This window comes from Balaenoptera musculus, chromosome 4 (genome assembly GCF_009873245.2).
Source record: "Balaenoptera musculus isolate JJ_BM4_2016_0621 chromosome 4, mBalMus1.pri.v3, whole genome shotgun sequence".
Classification (NCBI taxonomy): Eukaryota; Metazoa; Chordata; class Mammalia; order Artiodactyla; family Balaenopteridae; genus Balaenoptera; species Balaenoptera musculus.
In genome coordinates this window covers 89,267,747-89,285,286 of record NC_045788.1, presented here as the reverse complement: position 1 = coordinate 89,285,286, position 17,540 = coordinate 89,267,747, and the positions used below count along the sequence as shown (strand labels likewise).

At 36.2% G+C, this 17,540-nt stretch overlaps 1 protein-coding gene across 8 annotated transcripts in view; it reads left to right on the top strand.

Moving 5' to 3' along the window:
- DZIP3 (DAZ interacting zinc finger protein 3) overlaps window positions 1-17,540 on the top strand; it is a 115,109-nt gene that overhangs the window by 85,138 nt on the left and 12,431 nt on the right. For 7 of the 8 annotated variants that reach the window (XR_005019704.1, XM_036850583.1, XM_036850588.1 and 4 more), the window contains 5 exons: window positions 4,455-4,523; window positions 6,967-7,063; window positions 8,958-9,061; window positions 10,516-10,603; window positions 11,955-12,056. Coding sequence is in view for 7 of the 8 variants with exons in the window: in XM_036850583.1 (XP_036706478.1) it covers window positions 4,455-4,523; window positions 6,967-7,063; window positions 8,958-9,061; window positions 10,516-10,603; window positions 11,955-12,056 (460 nt within the window). In the remaining variant the exon portion in view is untranslated. The remainder of the gene's footprint in view (window positions 1-4,454; window positions 4,524-6,966; window positions 7,064-8,957; window positions 9,062-10,515; window positions 10,604-11,954; window positions 12,057-17,540) is intronic. The other variant, XM_036850589.1, reaches the window with a different exon arrangement.

Below are 17,540 nucleotides of genomic sequence, written 5' to 3'. Positions count from 1 at the left end.
TGTTCCCTTTAGCCAGAGGATCAGGGAAAGGAAGATATAATAACATGAAACCTTTTTGGCACTACCCACCTACTCCAGCCAAACACCACTAGACCCACACCACCCCTTGGACACAGGTACTGCACTCTGACAAAAGATGGCAGAAATCAGATTCCCTTGCTGGGGTAGCAATACTGAGCAGGCAGCTAATCTTCCATTCCTCACCAAGTGGAAGCAAGGGGTGCTCCAGTTTCTCTGCCAGGATAGCATCAATATGGTCCAGCTGCAAGCTAAGCCTCTACCTCTACCTAGCATCAACGAGACTTAACAAAGTGATCCAAGGTGGGACTAGTCAATACTAGGTTTTATTCCTACTCTCATGGGGAGCTGAATCTCCACCCTGGGACCAGGTGGTACTCCATTTCCCCTGCTTTCCCCAGCTAGTGCCAGAGGCACCCAACAGGGAGCTCCTGCCTCTCTCTACCGTATAGCAGCAAAGCAGTGTGAGTCAGCCCTTCTACACTTCACTTGAAGTAAGAAAAGATCAATACCAGTAGACTATGTATGCATATTGTAATACCTAGTGCAACCACTAAGAAAGCTGCATAAAGAGATATACTCAAAAACACTATAAATAAACTAAGATGGAATCTTAAAAAATGTTCATGTAACCCACAAGAAAAAGTAAGAAAAGAGAAACAGAGGAAACAAACAGAAAACAAATAATAAAATGGCAGACTTAAGCCCTAACATATCAATAATTACCTTAAATATAAATGGTCTAAATATATCAATTAAAAGACAGAGACTGGAAGAATAGATTTTAAAAACAAAACAAACAAAAATGTGATCCAACAATATGCTGTTTACAGGAAATACATTTCAGTTTCAACAACATAAGTAGGTTGAAAATAAAAGGATGGTAAAATATATACCATGTAAACATTAATCAATAAAGAAGGAGTGGCTATATTAATATCAGATAAAATGGACTTCAGAGCAAAGAAAACTGGAGACAAAGAGGGACGTTACATAATGATAAAAGGATCAGTCCACCGGGAAGACATAAGAACCTAAAGGTGTACATACCAAACAACAGAGCCTCAAAATATATGAAGCAAAATCGGACAGAACTGAAAGAAGAAATAGAAGACCTCTACAACACCATCAAGCAACAGGATCTGATTGATATTTATAGAACACTTCACCAGACAATAACAGAATACATATGCTTTCAAGTACCCACAGGAAATATACCAAGATAAACTATTTTCTGGGCCATAAAACAAACCTCAACGAATTTAAAAGAATTGAAATCATGAAAAGCATGTCCCAGATCACAGTGGAAACAAACTAGAAATCACTAACAGAAATATAACAGGAAAATCTGCAAACCCGTGGAAACTACACAATATACTTCTAATTAATTCATGAGTCAAAGAAGAGGTCTCAAGGGAAATAAAAATACGTTGAATTGAATTAACGTGAAAATACAATATGTCAAAGTTTGTGGGACACAGCTAAAGCAGTTCTGAGATTTATAGCACTAAATGTGCACATTAGAAAAGGGGAGAAGTCTCAAATGTATAATACAATACAAGCTCCCACCTCAAGAACCCAGAAGAAGAAAAGCAGAATGACCCAAAACAAGCAGAAGGATGGAAATAATAAAGATTGGAAATATTGAAATTGGAAACAGCAAAAGCAGTAGAGAAAATCCATGAAACAAAGAGCTGTTTCTTGGAAAATATCCATGCAACTGACAAACCTCTAGCAAACCTGACAAAAAAAGAGAAGACACAAGTTACCACCCTCAGGAATGAAATGATGATATCACTACAGACCCTGCCGACATCAGAGAATTGTGCTGAGTGAAAAAAACCAATCCCCAAAGCTTATATACTATATTATTCCATTTCTGTAACATTCTTGAAATGACAAAATTTCAAATAGTTCAAAAATGACAAAGTGATAAAAATGGAAAATAGATTAGATTAGTGGTCCCAAGGTTTTAAGGAAGAGATGGAAGAGGGAGGGAAGTGGCTGTGGCTATAAAAGGGCAAAATAAGGGGTCCTTGTAGTGATAAAATTGTTCACTATCTTTAACTGTATCACTGACAACATCCTGGGTTATTATACTGTCGTTTTGCAAGATGTTGCATTGGGGAAATGTGGATAAAGGGTACATGGGATCTGTCTGTATCATTTCTTACACCTGCATGTGAATCTATGTTTATCTGAAAAAGCTTAACTTTTTGAAAAAGTGCATATAAATAACTGTCAAATGGAGCTATATTTAATAGGGATATTGTGGGGTAAAAAGAGTACTTTTGATGTTGAGGTAAGGAAGAACTTCATTGAAGACATAGTGTTGTACCTAAGCTAGGTAGTACATAGGGTGAGATGGGAGAAAAGACAGAGGGCATTCAGACCAGAGAGGAAAGCATGAATGTTGCGTGTATTGTCATACAAGCTTTTGAGCCTTTCTTTGTTTAATTCACCTGGTCATGTCCCAAGAGCATGTGATAAAAATATAAATATTCTTTCATTGTAAAATGTTGATTTCTTTCATCTTAGAACATCTTATTTATTTGGAAGCAAAAACATCTTTTTTCTTTGACCTAATTCAATGCCAATACTTCAGTAAATGGTAAATATGTTGATGATAATTGCAGTGTTAATAAAGAAGACATACAAAAATGACATATTTTGCACAAATTACAATACTTAATAAATGTTAAGAAACTGCTGTCCATAAAATTTATATAATAAACTTCATAGCCAGCCAGAGTAAGCTTGAGAACTTTAGATATTTTAGAGAACAAAATCTAATCCCACCCTGTCATGGTTTTCATGAGAAAAATAGGACTAACTAGTTATGACTACCTGAACATATATAGCTGGTTCATATGTGAGCAGGATGATAGGAACTATGCCTACCTTATCCTCTGTTACTTAAGAATCCAGGTCTTCTGAATTCCCGATCAACTTTGTCAGTTCTTATCACCCACTCTAAACTAGAGCTGGGTAAAATAATGAAGTAATGGAAGTATACATGGGAAAGAAAGATGTCAGTCTTAGAATTCTTACAACTTACTTTTCAATTCTCTCTACATACTCCTGTAGAGTATACAGTAACAAAGCTTGTATTTCTTATTCTTTACTCAAGAACATGATCTCTTTTGTATCTAAAGAGACCTGGTTTCTTTTCATTGCATTTATCAGTCCAATACAACATTCATCGTAAGTCTCCACAGCTTCCAAGAAGCTTAAACGTAAGTAGGTGGTCTCTGAAATCTAGTGGTGAGCAATCCAGCCAACATGTAACATCACTGTTTTAAGGCTTTATCATTCCATAGTTTATGTAAACCAAAACTCATATGTATCCCAAGTGTCTGAACATATCAGAGACTTAAAGAGAAATGTGCTTTTGCTATAAATCTCTTCATATTGAAGCAGATTAACAGGTGGTAAAGAAAAATGCAGCACAAGGGAGGAACATCAAAAATGGTATGTGAATATATGTCAACCCCAAAAGTATTACTTTGCATTTATTTTAATTTTTTTTTGCATGTCGGTTATTAAGCTAATCATGGGTTATGTTTTCTGATGTATACAAAATTTTTACCCAATCTTCTGTTGATCAGGTCATGTGAGTGACTCCCTGTTATAATTTATAGTTTTTTTAAAAAAAATAAATTTATTTATTTATTTTTGCGTGTGTTGGGTCTTCGTTTCTGTGCGAGGGCTTTCTCTAGTCGTGGCGAGCAGGGGCCACTCTTCATCGCGGTGCGCGGGCCTCTCTTGTTGCGTAGCACAGGCTCCAGACACGCAGGCTCAGTAGTTGTGGCTCATGGGCCTAGTTGCTCCGCGGCATGTGGGATCTTCCCAGACCAGGGCTCGAACCTGTGTCCCCTTCATTGGCAGGCAGATTCTCAACCACTGTGCCACCAGGGAAGCCCCATAATTTATAGTTTTAATTAAAATTCTTATTTGTACACAGCCTCATTGCTTCTGTATTTAAGATCTGATTTCTTTCAGAACTTAAGTCTTTAATAGTTTGCATGACTTGATATACTATCTCTTTAAGGAATTTGAAGTTCTCAATCCCACCATAGGCCTAGAACATCACAAGATGCCATCTCTGTTTTCTAGTGGGTAAACTGAAGAACAAAGAGCTAAAGTCATTTTTCTGAGTCATTGAGCTGGGGATACGATATAACTCTTCAGTTTGGCTTTCTAATTTTCAGGGTTAGAACTTAGTTCTTTCTTTGTAAAGTCAGTAAATCGGACATCAGACGCAAGAAAGATAAATCTTAGAAGAATAAGGTAGAGGAGTCCAGTTATTTTCAGGCTCAAGATTCATGGCCCAAAATGGACATACTTAGTCTCTCCTCAGCTACAAGTAGAGTTGTTCTGACTGTTAATGATAAGTAATTTCTAACATTTTATGGCGTTCTTTCTTCTTTTCTTAGATTACAGCGTCAGAGCCATGCTAAAGATAATGAAATCAAGAACCTTAAAGAGCAACTTTCTATGAAAAGGTAACAAACAGCTGTTGCTTAGGTTGAGTGCACCCCCTCTGAAACTCTGTGGATTCCACTCAGCATATTCTGGCTAAGGTGGCCATATAACTTGTCATCCAAACTGGGGCACTTTTGAGCATGATACTGAGCAGTATTAATAATTACACTGGGACAACAGATAAAAGCTGGAAGTGTCCTAGGCAAATAGGGAGGAATGTTCACCTTGCCTCTGGCCCTGGGAAACTGCTGAGAGTGATTAAATCAGCAAAGTTATGGTGCCACAACAAACTACTGTCAGGAACTAGGGCTTATGAATTCTTTTTTCTTTACTGTAATCAATACTACTAGGTGTGACTGCTTTATGAAACTGGGTAAGTTTTGTTCTGATTTACATATTTTTTATAATAGCTGTTTTGAGATCTAATTCATATATAATAGAATTCACCCTGTTAAAGCATACTATTCCTTGGTTTGTAGTATATGTACAGAGGTGTACAACCATCATCACTATCTAATTCCAGAACATTTTTCTCACCCTAAAAAGAAACCCTGGGTCCATTAGAAGTCACTCCCCATTCTCTTGTCCCCCAGCTTCTGGGAACCACTAGTCTATTTTTTTGTCTCTGTGGATTTACTTATTCTGGACATTTCATATAAAAGGAATCATATAATATGTGGCCTCTTTTGATTAACTTCTTTCACTTAACATAATGTTTTCAAGGTTCATCTGTGTTTTAACATGTATCAGTACTCATTCCTTTTTATGGACAAATAATATTCCATTGTACGGATATACCACACTTTGCTTACCTTTTCATCAGTTGATGGACATTTGGTTTGTGTCCATTTTTTGGCTGTTATGAATAAGGCTGGTATGAACATTTGTCTACAAATTTTTGTGTGGACATATGATTTCAATTCTCTTGGGTATATACCTAAGAGTAGAATTGCTGAGACATGCAGTAAACTCTGTTTAACTTTTGGAGGAACTGCCAAACTGTTTTCCAAGTGACTGCACCATTTTATAATCCCAGCAGGAATGGATGAGTGTTCTAATTCTCCACATTCTCACCAAGACTTATTATGTTATCTGTCTTTATTTCACCCATTGTAGTGTTTGTAAACTGGTATGTCTTTTTGGTTTTGATTTGCATTTTCCTAATAATTAATTATGTTGAGTATCTTTTCATGTGCTTATTGGCTATTTGTGTATCTACTTGGAGAAATGTCCATTTACTTCCTTTGACTATTTTTAATATTGGATTGTTTCTCTTTTAACTATTGAGCTTTAAGAGTTTTTTGTATATTCTGGATACAAGTTCCTTGTCAGATACAGGATTTTCGAATATTTTCTTCCATTCTGTGGGTTGTCTTTTCACTTTCTTGATCATGTCCTTAGAAGCACAGTTGATTTTGATGAAGTCCAATTTATCTATTTTTTCTCTCGTAGGCAAGTTTTGCACGGTATTCAGTGGCATCATAATTCCTTTTTGTTGACTCCTTGAATATTTTATAATTTTTCCCCTCAAAATAATCTGGCCTTATTGATATTAACAACATATTGTCTTATCAGGCTTCTCATCAATGTTTGTCAGGTACTCAAGCATCCAGCTGTTTCTAATAATAAAACATTGAGGAAAGCCTTTGTGAAAGTCCTTATTACAAAAATGTTATACGTCCAATTAATTGCTTTCATTAGAAACATAATTTGGTTTGTATGCTCTAGCGTTCTGGGGCTCAAGTGTAGGAAGCTGAAATGGAATAGGAAAAAGAGAAACCTCATACGTAGCCATTTTCCATAATGTCCTTCATAAATAATATCTTTATCATCATCTCCTTCTCTCCTTCTCAAGCTATGGGAATTGTTTTCATTCTAAGGTACTGAATGTGAGCACTGAGATAAACAGTAAAATATTTTAATACGGTGACTTAGCTTTATGACAGAGATAATAAAAACTTTTGTGGTTGCTATTGTTAGGACACAAAAAGGCTTGTAGAAACTTTATTTTATGTAAAATTTATTAATAACAATAGCTAACATTTATTTAGTACTTAGTATGTGCCAAACACAAAGTGCTTTATGTATATTATCTGAATGAATGTTCACAACTCTTTGAGGTAAGTAATATAATTTTCTCCATTTTTATATGTGAGGAAACTGAGGTATAGAGAAGTAACTTTCCCATGGTTTCACATTTAATAAGTTGTGGAGGTCAGATTCATCTTCAGACAACTTGATTTCAGAACCAAAGTTTAAATGACAACTTTAAACCCTCCACATTCATGATAGTAAAGGGTAACAGTAAGAGTTAAGTAATGTCTTCTATTGCTTTTATATGCTGTATACTTTCCAGGAAATCATCTCCTATTCATTGAATAGCTTGTATCTGTCTGCCTCCTGAATAAGGTTGAAAAGTCTGTCCTTGCTGCAGTGTTACTGACTCTTTATCATATATTTCAGATCTCAGTGGGAAATGGAGAAGCATAATCTGGAAAGCACAATTAAAACATACTTAAACAAACTGAATGCAGAAACTAGCAGAGCTTTAACAGCTGAGGTAAAAAAAAAAGAGGGAGAGAGAGATGGGGTTGAGGAGTGAAGTTTTACTTGTGTACTTGTATACTAAAGAATTTTTAAAAGATTGTTTTTTGAATAAACAGAATTGAGACATCTGAGGACCAGCCAGAAAAACACAGCTCAAACTCTTGTGCTTTTTTGACTTGTTGGCATTTTGTATATTTTTACTTGAAGATTGATGATCTTATGTTGTTTTCCCCCAAATGACTCCAAGAAATTGTTTTGCTTCAGTATGTATAGCAAATATAGACATCTTAGAAAATTCTCATTAATCCAGGTGACTAAGCCAGACTTCTAAGAATAACATTTCACTGCTGCCATAATATCTCCTTTCTTTGCTATTTAACTACATAGATCTTCCAAAAACACATACACACCATACATTCCAGTGTCGGAACCCAACTTAACTCTTCCCCCAGAAAGGCATCCAGTTTCTTCTAAGTTATTTTAGAACACCACAGCTAGGATCTCTCAAAAGAAATGTGATTGTATGTATGTATGTAATTTTTATTTATAGATAACCAAACTTGATATACAATAAAATTCAAATTTTTGGAGCACTTGTTGACATTAAAAGCATTAGAAACCTTCTCACCTTTGTCATGGTAAGGTCTATTTTTTAGCAGAGTACTCTGGAATCCAGAGCTCAACAATCAACGGGTGATATCTGCACCAAAAATCCCTGGACAGTAAAGTAGTGGAGTATTAAATTTAACAGGAAAAAAAAAAAGCTCAGATTACCTTAAGAGTTCAAGTTTGTAGACTTTGTTTTTCACTGCTTTTAATCAGAAAGTTCCTTTCTACTTCCATTATTAATTTTAGAAACACTTAATGCTGTCTAAGAGTATAATGAGCTATTTTCAGTGAATATTGAGTGATCAATAGGAAAAAACAGAGGCCAAATGACCATGCATCAATAATAGTTGGAAGGGATTCCCACTGTTGGAGAGACATCGGCCTAGATGACCTTCAAGGCCCATTTGGACAGCATAGTCCTGTATGGTCTGATTGTTTTCTTACTCCTTCATCAATTAAAAAAAAAATCAAATAGCAGGACTTGTTTTGAGTGTTCTTAAACACACTTGCTGCATAATAGAGTTATCTGAGAGCTTTTAAAAATGCCTTTTCAGGGCTTCCTTGGTGGCGCAGTGGTTAAGAATCCACCTGCCAATGCAGGGGATACGGGTTCGAGCCCTGGTCCAGGAAGATCCCGCATGCCCCGGAGCAACTAAGCCCATGTGTCACAACTACTGAGCCTGCACTCTAGAGCCCGTGAGCCATAACTACTGAGCTCACGTGCCACAACTACTGAAGCCCATACTCCTAGAACCTGTGCTCCACAACAAGAAAAGCCACCGCAATGAGAAGCCCGTGCACCGCAACGAAGAGTAGCCCCCACTCGCAGCAACTAGAGAAAGCCTGCACACAGCAACGAAGACCCAGCACAGCCAAAAATAAATAAATAAAATAAATGTTTATTTTAAAAAAATCAATAACATAAAAAGAAAAAGATATTCAGAAATTTAAAAAAAAAAAACCGTTTCCCAGGCTATACCTAGTATCAATTAAATTAGAATCTCTGAACCCAAGTCATCATTTTTTTTAAGTTTCTGAGATGATTCCAGTGCATATGCAAGTTTAAAAACGAATGTTCTAAAATGTTTCCCAACCCAGTAACTTTTGAATAAAAATATTAGAATTTCAGAATTGATCAAAGAGCTTTAAAATGTGTTTTGGGCAGGAAAGAAGCTCAGGTGCTGTTGGAAGAGATTGAAAAAAAATAACTTTAAATTTACTTGAAATGTTTGAGGAAAGAATGTGTTCATTTACAAGGACATCTTTAACTTCTTTCTCTTTCTCTCAAAAATCTGTAGGTATATTTCTTACAGTGTCGTAGAGATTTTGGTTTGCTTCATCTAGAGCAGACTGAAAAGGAATGCCTCAGTCAGCTTGCCAGGGCGACTCACATGGCAGCAAGGTAACCTCTCCCTCTTCCTTAATGTGTCTTGGTCTCTGAGGTACTCACAGGTGGCTCCAAGGTTGAACGTAGTCTGTTATGTGTTTTACATATATGACATCAGACTCTTTGGAGTGAAGAAGCCATTGTTTTTTTAAACCTCAAATGTCATTTAGTCACTTTGAGCTTTTACTTTGTTGCTCCTGCTGTAGCACTGAGTAGGCTACTAAGTGCAGTAGTAGCTGATGGCAGATTTTTCCCCTCCTCAGCAATGAAACAGATCAAAAGTCTCAGAGACATGCTTGAAGACCAGATATTTACAAAACAAGGTGGATTCTAATTGGAAAACTTTTTTCTACTTCTTTTCTCTCTTAACGCTTGATTTTAAATACCTTTGGAAAAATACATTGAGGGAAAAATCAGTATTAACACCTCAAACCGTGTTAAAGGCAGTTTCCTGCTGTGCTACAAATGAGTGGTTTTCAAATTTTAGGCAGGTTGCATGGGATTCTTCAGTTTATAATTTTATGGGGTACACCTTTGAACTTAAGGAATTAATTAGATTAAAATCTCTGGGACCAAAGCATCACTACTTTTAATGATTATTATTTTAATATAATCATCATTATTCTTCAATTCTAAAGAATCAGAATCTCTGATATTTAACAAGATTCCCAGGAGACACTGATGTGCATTCATGTCAGGGAAGCACTGTTGTAAGTGATCAGTCTATCTTTGCTTGCTAGAGGGAGAAAGGATGCTCTATAAGTTAGAATATTATCAAGCTTCTTTGTATGAGATGATCTCAGTGATAACTTGTTATGCTCTTTTGTGCCAGGTGATAGTGGGGTGGGGATGTTTTAACAGATAGAGCCTTTTGAAAGGCCACATGAAATCTCTCTTCTTGAGATGCCAGACCCTAAACACCTCAAAGCTGTTCTACTTAAGTCGTTTGATGGGCATGGTGGGCAGAGCTACTGTGTTTGTGCAATTTAGCATATCATAGAGACAATCTAATTCATCCTCGCAGAAGAGGTATTTCTTTCTGACTTTCCTTTCTATAGGGAATATCTTTTTCTAATTTGCAAAAGAGCCTGATAGGCCAACCATGGCCCTGTGATGTCAGGGTTAACGTGAAGATAGTCCAAAACCTGCTTTCAGGATGTCAACATCTTTGAGAATGCTCCTGCATTGGATGGCTAGAGCAGTTTCCCTGTGTGGCCTTCTGCCTCCCTTCTTCAATGAAGGATTCCTATACAGAGGAATGTGTTTGTTTCCTAGTTCTTTTAAAAATTTTTGATAACAAGCCCTTCCATACAACTTTCTGCCCATTTGAGGTAATTGGTGATAGAGGTAATTTTGTTGTTGTTTTACTTTATCTATATACATGCTAGAGAACATAATAGAAATTTTTGGAAATCTAAGTGGCATATAAAAAGAAAGAACTTTCTCTTGTGTCTCCATTTCTATACCAGCAACCTAAAATCACTTCAGTTAAAGGCTGCAGTAGACAGTTGGAATGCCATTGTGACAGATGTTAGAAACAAGATTGCATTCCTCAGGGTAAGTCATGAAGTATTTAGAGTAAATTGACTGAATGGTGTAAGTGGTATATACTTAAAGAAACCATCTAACATTAAAAACAATTACTAGAGAAATTTAAGGAAGAACATGTTTTTTCATTGCAGTTATTAAAGTTTATGCCTTTTTGAGGTTTGAGACTGATTACTTCCACTGTAGTTGGTTGTAGATAACATCCTAGGCTCTTACATGTGGTCTTCTAGGTCCTTAGTCTAGTAAATGGTAAACTCAAAAATTGTTCCTCACACTTAATTTTCCTAGAATTCCAAAGTTAACTCTGCTCCAGTCAGAAATAAATGTCTTAACTTGATCTGAGTAATTATGTGTTTACAGAATTAAAAGGAAGATCAAGCAGATCTGTATAGTTTTCAATCTTAACTTTTTATGTAATTACTCCCTAATGCAAAATAATAAATTCTTAATTATTCATGTAATAGAATTAGGACTGTGCTAAAAGTAATCTAAAGAGGTAACCCACTGAATATTTGTCTAGCTTTGTCCTTGGTAGTCTTCCCTGTTTCTTTCCCAGACTCATTCATACTCAGTCTTTAGTGATGCTTAGCATATTTATTGGATTTATTCAAAGTCTGGCCTCAAAAGAGATGCCCCTTGTTCTCTATCATTGTTTTCTTCTAAGAACGTGTCCTATATATGGAAGTTTCTAAATGTTTGAAGACTTTCTCTTCCAGCTCTTGGGGTTTGTTTACAAAATAACATATAAAGCAAAATGGGGACAATGCCAAAAATGTTGAAAGTATGTTTTTAAGCTTCAAGGATAGGAGTCTTACCTTTGGCAAAATCTAAGAAGAAAAACCAAAGGTATATGTGGAACTGGAGAAAGCTACAGGTATAACTTTTAAGATTAAAAAAAAATGTGGACATTCAAAAGTTTTCCCTAAAACTTCCCCTCCAGTTTTTAAAATGAACATTTGCAAGTAGTTCAACTCTTTGTTACAAATATTTTTTCCCCATATTTATCAGCAAGTAGATTATTTACATCTTCTTGATCTTTAGACTCTGTTTACTTTGTATCAGTGGTTCCCATTTGGGGGCTAAAAATTATGGAAACACTGAGGAGTTATCACAGAGATCTGTGAATTATGTGTCTCTGTATCTTGTCAATCAATAGATACTTCTAAAAATACAACTATTTACATTTATGGATAGTGGTGTATAGAGTTGTTTTTATGTCAAAAATTCTTTTTATATTATTTCTGGCATAATAGATTGGAAGTCACTCATCTATGTTGTACTATTCAAAACTACATCAAGTATTTCCGTATGCTATTTCTTTGAAGTTGATTTTGCTGTAAAATATTGTTTCTCCTACTAGACACAGTACAATGAACAAATTAACAAGGTGAAGCAAGGGTTTGCCTTGAGTACCTTGCCTCCAATCCAGCTTCCTCCACCACCACCCAGTCCTGAGATACTGGTAAGAAATACAGTTGACTCTTGAATAATGCAGGGGTTGGGAGTGCCAACCCCCCCTCCCCCCGCCCCATGCAGTCGGAAATCTGGGTACTGCTCTCTCTGCCTCACAAACAACGGAATTGATAAATGACTACCCAAGAGCAGGAAGCTGAAACAGTTTGGATAGAATCAGGACTCAAACCCTAGGTTTTTGATTCCACATATTGTGATTTCTAATCAAATGCAAACTTTCTCCACATTTAGTTAATTTAAAGATCTGTAAAATGAAAATATAGGGACTGTATTTATTGAAAAAAATCAATGTATAAGTGGACCCACACAATTCAGACCTGTGTTGTTCAAGTGTCAACTGTATAACATTTTCAAAAATCACCATCTTCATCTTGATAAAATGGTAACAGCTTTAAAACACTGAATATGCATTATGTTTGTGTGTTCAGAGTGGAAAGGGTACATGTAGTGCATATCATTTGTAATTATGTCCATTCCTGCTGTATCATCTACAGATGATATGACTAGTTGTCTGACTCAGCTGAGGCAAGAAGTAGGTTGTATCACTGGATTTTAGTAATGCGTTTGATATCTAAAGAGGTAATATATGCTCATTCATCCTGTCGATCACACTTACATTATGAGAGAAAACTGATGAATGCCTAGAATTCCCAATGCCCTCAAGTTACTGCTAGATGACTAAAACATCTCAGCATAATACCCTAGCATGCTGGACTTCACCCCCCCGCTTCCACTTTAGACTCTGTTTTCCTTAACTTTTATCTTCTATTCTACCTTTAACAGTAAGGACAGCTTTCATTTTTGACCCTTCCCTGCTTACTGTAAGGGATAAATGGGTCTTCATCAGACAAACTAATCTCTATGCTATACTATTTATGTTAGCCTTCTGGGAAACACAGCACCTTAACCCAATAAACTCATACAGCTTTCCAAAAGACCTTTTAGAACAGAACCACTTTAATATTTGTTGTAAAGCTGGTTTGGTGGTGCTGAACTCTCTCAGCTTTTGCTTGTCTGTAAAGGTTTTAATTTCTCCATCAAATCTGAATGAGATCCTTGCTGGGTAGAGTAATCTTGGTTGTAGGTTTTTCTCCTCCATCACTTTACATATGTCCTGCCACTCCCTTCTGGCTTGCAGAGTTTCTGCTGAAAGATCAGCTGTTAACCTTATGGGGATTCCCTTGTGTGTTATTTGTTGTTTTTCCCTTGCTGCTTTTAATATGTTTTCTTTGTATTTAATTTTTGATAGTTTGATTAATGTGTGTCTTGGCGTGTTTCTCCTTGGATTTATCCTGTATGGGGCTCTCTGTGCTTCCTGGACTTGATTAACTATTTCATTTCCCATATTAGGGAAGTTTTCAACTATAATCTCTTCAAATATTTTCTCAGTCCCTTTCTTTTTCTCTTCTTCTTCTGGGACCCCTATAATTCGAATGTTGGTGCGTTTAATGTTGTCCCAGAGGTCTCTGAGACTGTCCTCAGTTCTTTTCATTCTTTATTTCCACTATTTTATCTTCCAGGTCACTTATCCGTTCTTCTGCCTCAGTTATTCTGCTTTTGATCCCTTCTAGAGTATTTTTAATTTCATTTATTGTGTTGTTCATCATTGCTTGTTTCCTCTACTGGGCATATACCCTGAGAAAACCATAATTCAAAAAGAGTCATGTACCACAATGTTCATTGCAGCTCTATTTACAATATCCAGGACATGGAAGCAACCTAAGTGTCCATCAACAGATGAATGGATAAAGAAGATGTGGCACATATATACAATGGAATATTACTCAGCCATAAAAAGAAACGAAATTGAGTTATTTGTAGTGAGGTGGATGGACCTAGAGTCTGTCATACAGAGTGAAGTAAGTCAGAAAGAGAAAAACAAATACCGTATGCTAACACATATATATGGAATCTAAGAAAAAAAAAAAGGTCATGAAGAACCTAGGGGTAAGATGGGAATAAAGACACAGACCTACTAGAGAATGGACTTGAGGATATGGGGAGGGGGAAGGGTAAGCTGTGACAAAGTGAGAGAGTGGCATGGACATATATACACTACCAAACGTAAAATAGATAGCTAGTGGGAAGCAGCCGCATAGCACAGGGAGATCAGCTCGGTGGTTTGTGACCACCTAGAGGGGTGGGATAGGGAGGGTGGGAGGGAGGGAGATGCAAGAGGGAAGAGATATGGGAACATATGTATATGTATAACTGATTCACTTTGTTATAATGCAGAAACTAACACACCATTGTAAAGCAATTATACTCCAATAAAGATGTTAAAAAAAAAAACAGAACCACTAGATAATAACCTTTATTATGTTAACAGATCTGAGGGTAAGAAAAGAAGAAAGGTGTGATATATTTAGGGGTAGATCACTTTTGACATTAGCATTTCTGCTTATAGTAGAACTTTGAAAATGTTTTTTCTACAAATACTAGTTGAGTATATCAAAGAACTTAAAAATTATGTGAATTGTGTGGAATTACACTGTGTTTCAAAAGCAGAATTCAGAGCTGAAAGCATTATGATATGCACCATGGGCTTTAGTTTAGAATGACAGTATTGCCTTTTATATTTTTGGTTAATTCAGGTTTTATAGGAGCATTATATTATGGATATTATTATTCTAGGCTTTGAACACCATCATACCCAACTCTCCTGATAAGGAGTGTGTTGCGTAGATGACAGAAATCCCAGATTCCCTGTAGTTCTATGGGAAGTAACACATATTCTTGGTAGGATTTCTAGAAACCTGTTACCTCTGCCTGTATTCAAACTACTGCCTATAGGTTGTAGTTAAACTCTCCCATGACCCTAAATATAAAATGGCTCTAGAGACTCGGACACTAGAAACAGAGTTGTTCTTTGGAGTTTTCTGGAACCAGACTGGCATAATCTATCTGATACTAGTGACACTATAACTGACAAACATAATCAAACCTTGACCTCTACATCCTCATCCCTTCAGAGACTTGCTTATGGCTGATGTGGCTACCCAGGTTTAGTCAAGGGAAAAAACCCGCTGGCAGTTAGGCTCAATGGAATTTATAAACATCCCTTGCTAACGCTTGAGAGGTACATGTGTATCTTTTGTGCTTCCTAACCAGAGTCACTGCTGTGCTTTATCAAAGCTGACAGTTGTGTTAAAGTACAAGCATCAGTGACCACTGAGAATTAGTAGAACAGTTTGAGAGCACAGATGCTAGAAATATGACCATTATTTTTGCAGTAAATTGAGGTGGTATTATACAATGGAAATACATTAGAGGTCTGGGTTCAGGTCCTAACTCTGTGAAGAACTGTGTTGGTTTTGGGAAACTCAGCTGTCCCAGACTTTGGTTTTCCTATCTAAAAATCAGGAAATTGTACTAGATGATCTGATCACTAAAGTCTGTCTTTCTGAGATTCTAGTATTGTAAAGAATGGTTACCAGGTTTTAAATATATATAGTAGTCTAACCTGAGAAGTCTGGAATAATGGGTATTGTTCCCAGTTTAACCCAGTATTTTTATGTGTTTCATTATGTTTTGATTTTTGTAGCCTGGCTGTCTAATCCTAAAAGTAGTGTTAGGTAATTGTTGTCCTCAAAAAGAGCAGGACTACTAACTCAGTACCCATCATTCATTATTTAAGAACTTTACATTATGAAAATTTTGAAACATACATAAAAACAGAATGATGAACCTCTGTGAACCCAAGAGCCAACTTCAACATCATTATCAACATTTTGTCAGTCTTGTGCCATGTCATCCCCTTCTTCCTCTCCACTGGAACATTTTAAAGTAAACCCTACATCTCATCCATTTATACTTTAGTATGCGTTCCAAAAGATGAGGACTCTTATTCTTGAGATTTTTCTTGTTTCTTGAGGTAGGATTGTATTGCTATAAACTTCCCTCTTAGAACTGCTCTTGCTTCATCCCATAGGTTTTGGGTCGTCGTGTTTTCATTGTCATTTGTTTCTAGGTATTTTTTTATTTCCTTTTTGATTTCTTCAGTGATCTCTTGGTTATTCAGTAGCGTATTGTTTAGCCTCCATGAGTTTGTATTTTTTACAGTTTTTTTTCCTGTAATTGATATCTAGTTTCATAGTGTTGTGGTCGGAAAAGATACTTCTTATGATTTCAGTTTTCTAAAATTTACCAAGGCTTGATTTGTGACCCAAGATATGATCTATCCTGGAGAATGTTCCATGAGCACTTGAGAAGAAAGTGTATTCTGTTGTTCTTGGATGCAATGTCTTATAAATATCAATTAAGTCCTTCTTGTCTAATGTGTCATTTAAAGCTTGTGTTTCCTTATTTATTTTCATTTTGGATGATCTGTCCATTGGTGAAAGTGGGGTGTTAAAGTCCCCTACTATGATTGTGTTACTGTCGATTTCCCCTTTTATGGCTGTTAGCATTTGCCTTATGTAATGAGGTGCTCCTACGTTGGGTGCATAAATATTTACAACTGTTATATCTTCTTCTTGGATTGGTCCCTTGCTCATTATTTAGTGTCCTTCTTTGTCTCTTGTAATAGTCTTTATTTTAAAGTCTGTGTTGTCTGATATGAGAATTGCTACTCCATCTTTCTTTTGATTTCCATTTGCATGGAATATCTTTTTCCATCCCCTCACTTTCAGTCTGTATGTGTCCCTAGGTCTGAAGCTGGTCTCTTGTAGACAGCCTATATACGGGTCTTGTTTTTGTATCCATTCAGCCAGTCTGTGTCTTTTGGTTGGAGCATTTAATCCATTTACATTTAAGGTAATTATCAATATGTATGTTCCTATTACCATTTTCTTAATTGTTTTGGGTTTGTTTTTGTAGGTCTTTTCCTTCTCTTGTGTTTCCTGCCTAGAGAAGTTCCTTTAGCATTTGTTGTAAATCTGGTTTGGTGGTGCTGAATTCTCTTAACTTTTTTTTTTTTTTTTGAATTCTCTTAACTTTTGCTTGTCTGTAAAGGTTTTAATTTCTCCGTCAAATCTGAATGAGATCCTCGCTGGGTAGAGTAATCTTGGTTGTAGGTTTTTCCCTTTCATCGCTTAAATATGTCCTGCCACTCCCTTCTGGCTTGCAGATTTTCTGCTGAAAGATCAGCTGTTAACCTTATGGGGATTCCCTTGTATGTTATTTGTTGCTTTTCACTTGCTGCTTTTAATATTTTTTCTTTGTATTTAATTTTTGATAGTTTGATTAATATGTGCCTTGGTGGGTTTCTCCTTGGGTTTATCCTGTATGGGACTCTCTGCGCTTCCTGGACTTTATTGACTATTTCCTTTCCCATGTTAGGGAAGTTTTCAACTATAATCTCTTCACATATTCTCTCAGACTTTCTTTTCCTCTTCTTCTTCTGGGACCCCTATAATTCGAAAGTTGTGCATTTAATGTTGTCCCTGAGGTCTCTGAGACTGTCATCAATTCTTTTCATTCTTTTTTCTTTATTCTGTTCTGCGGTAGTTATTTCCACTATTTTATCTTCCAG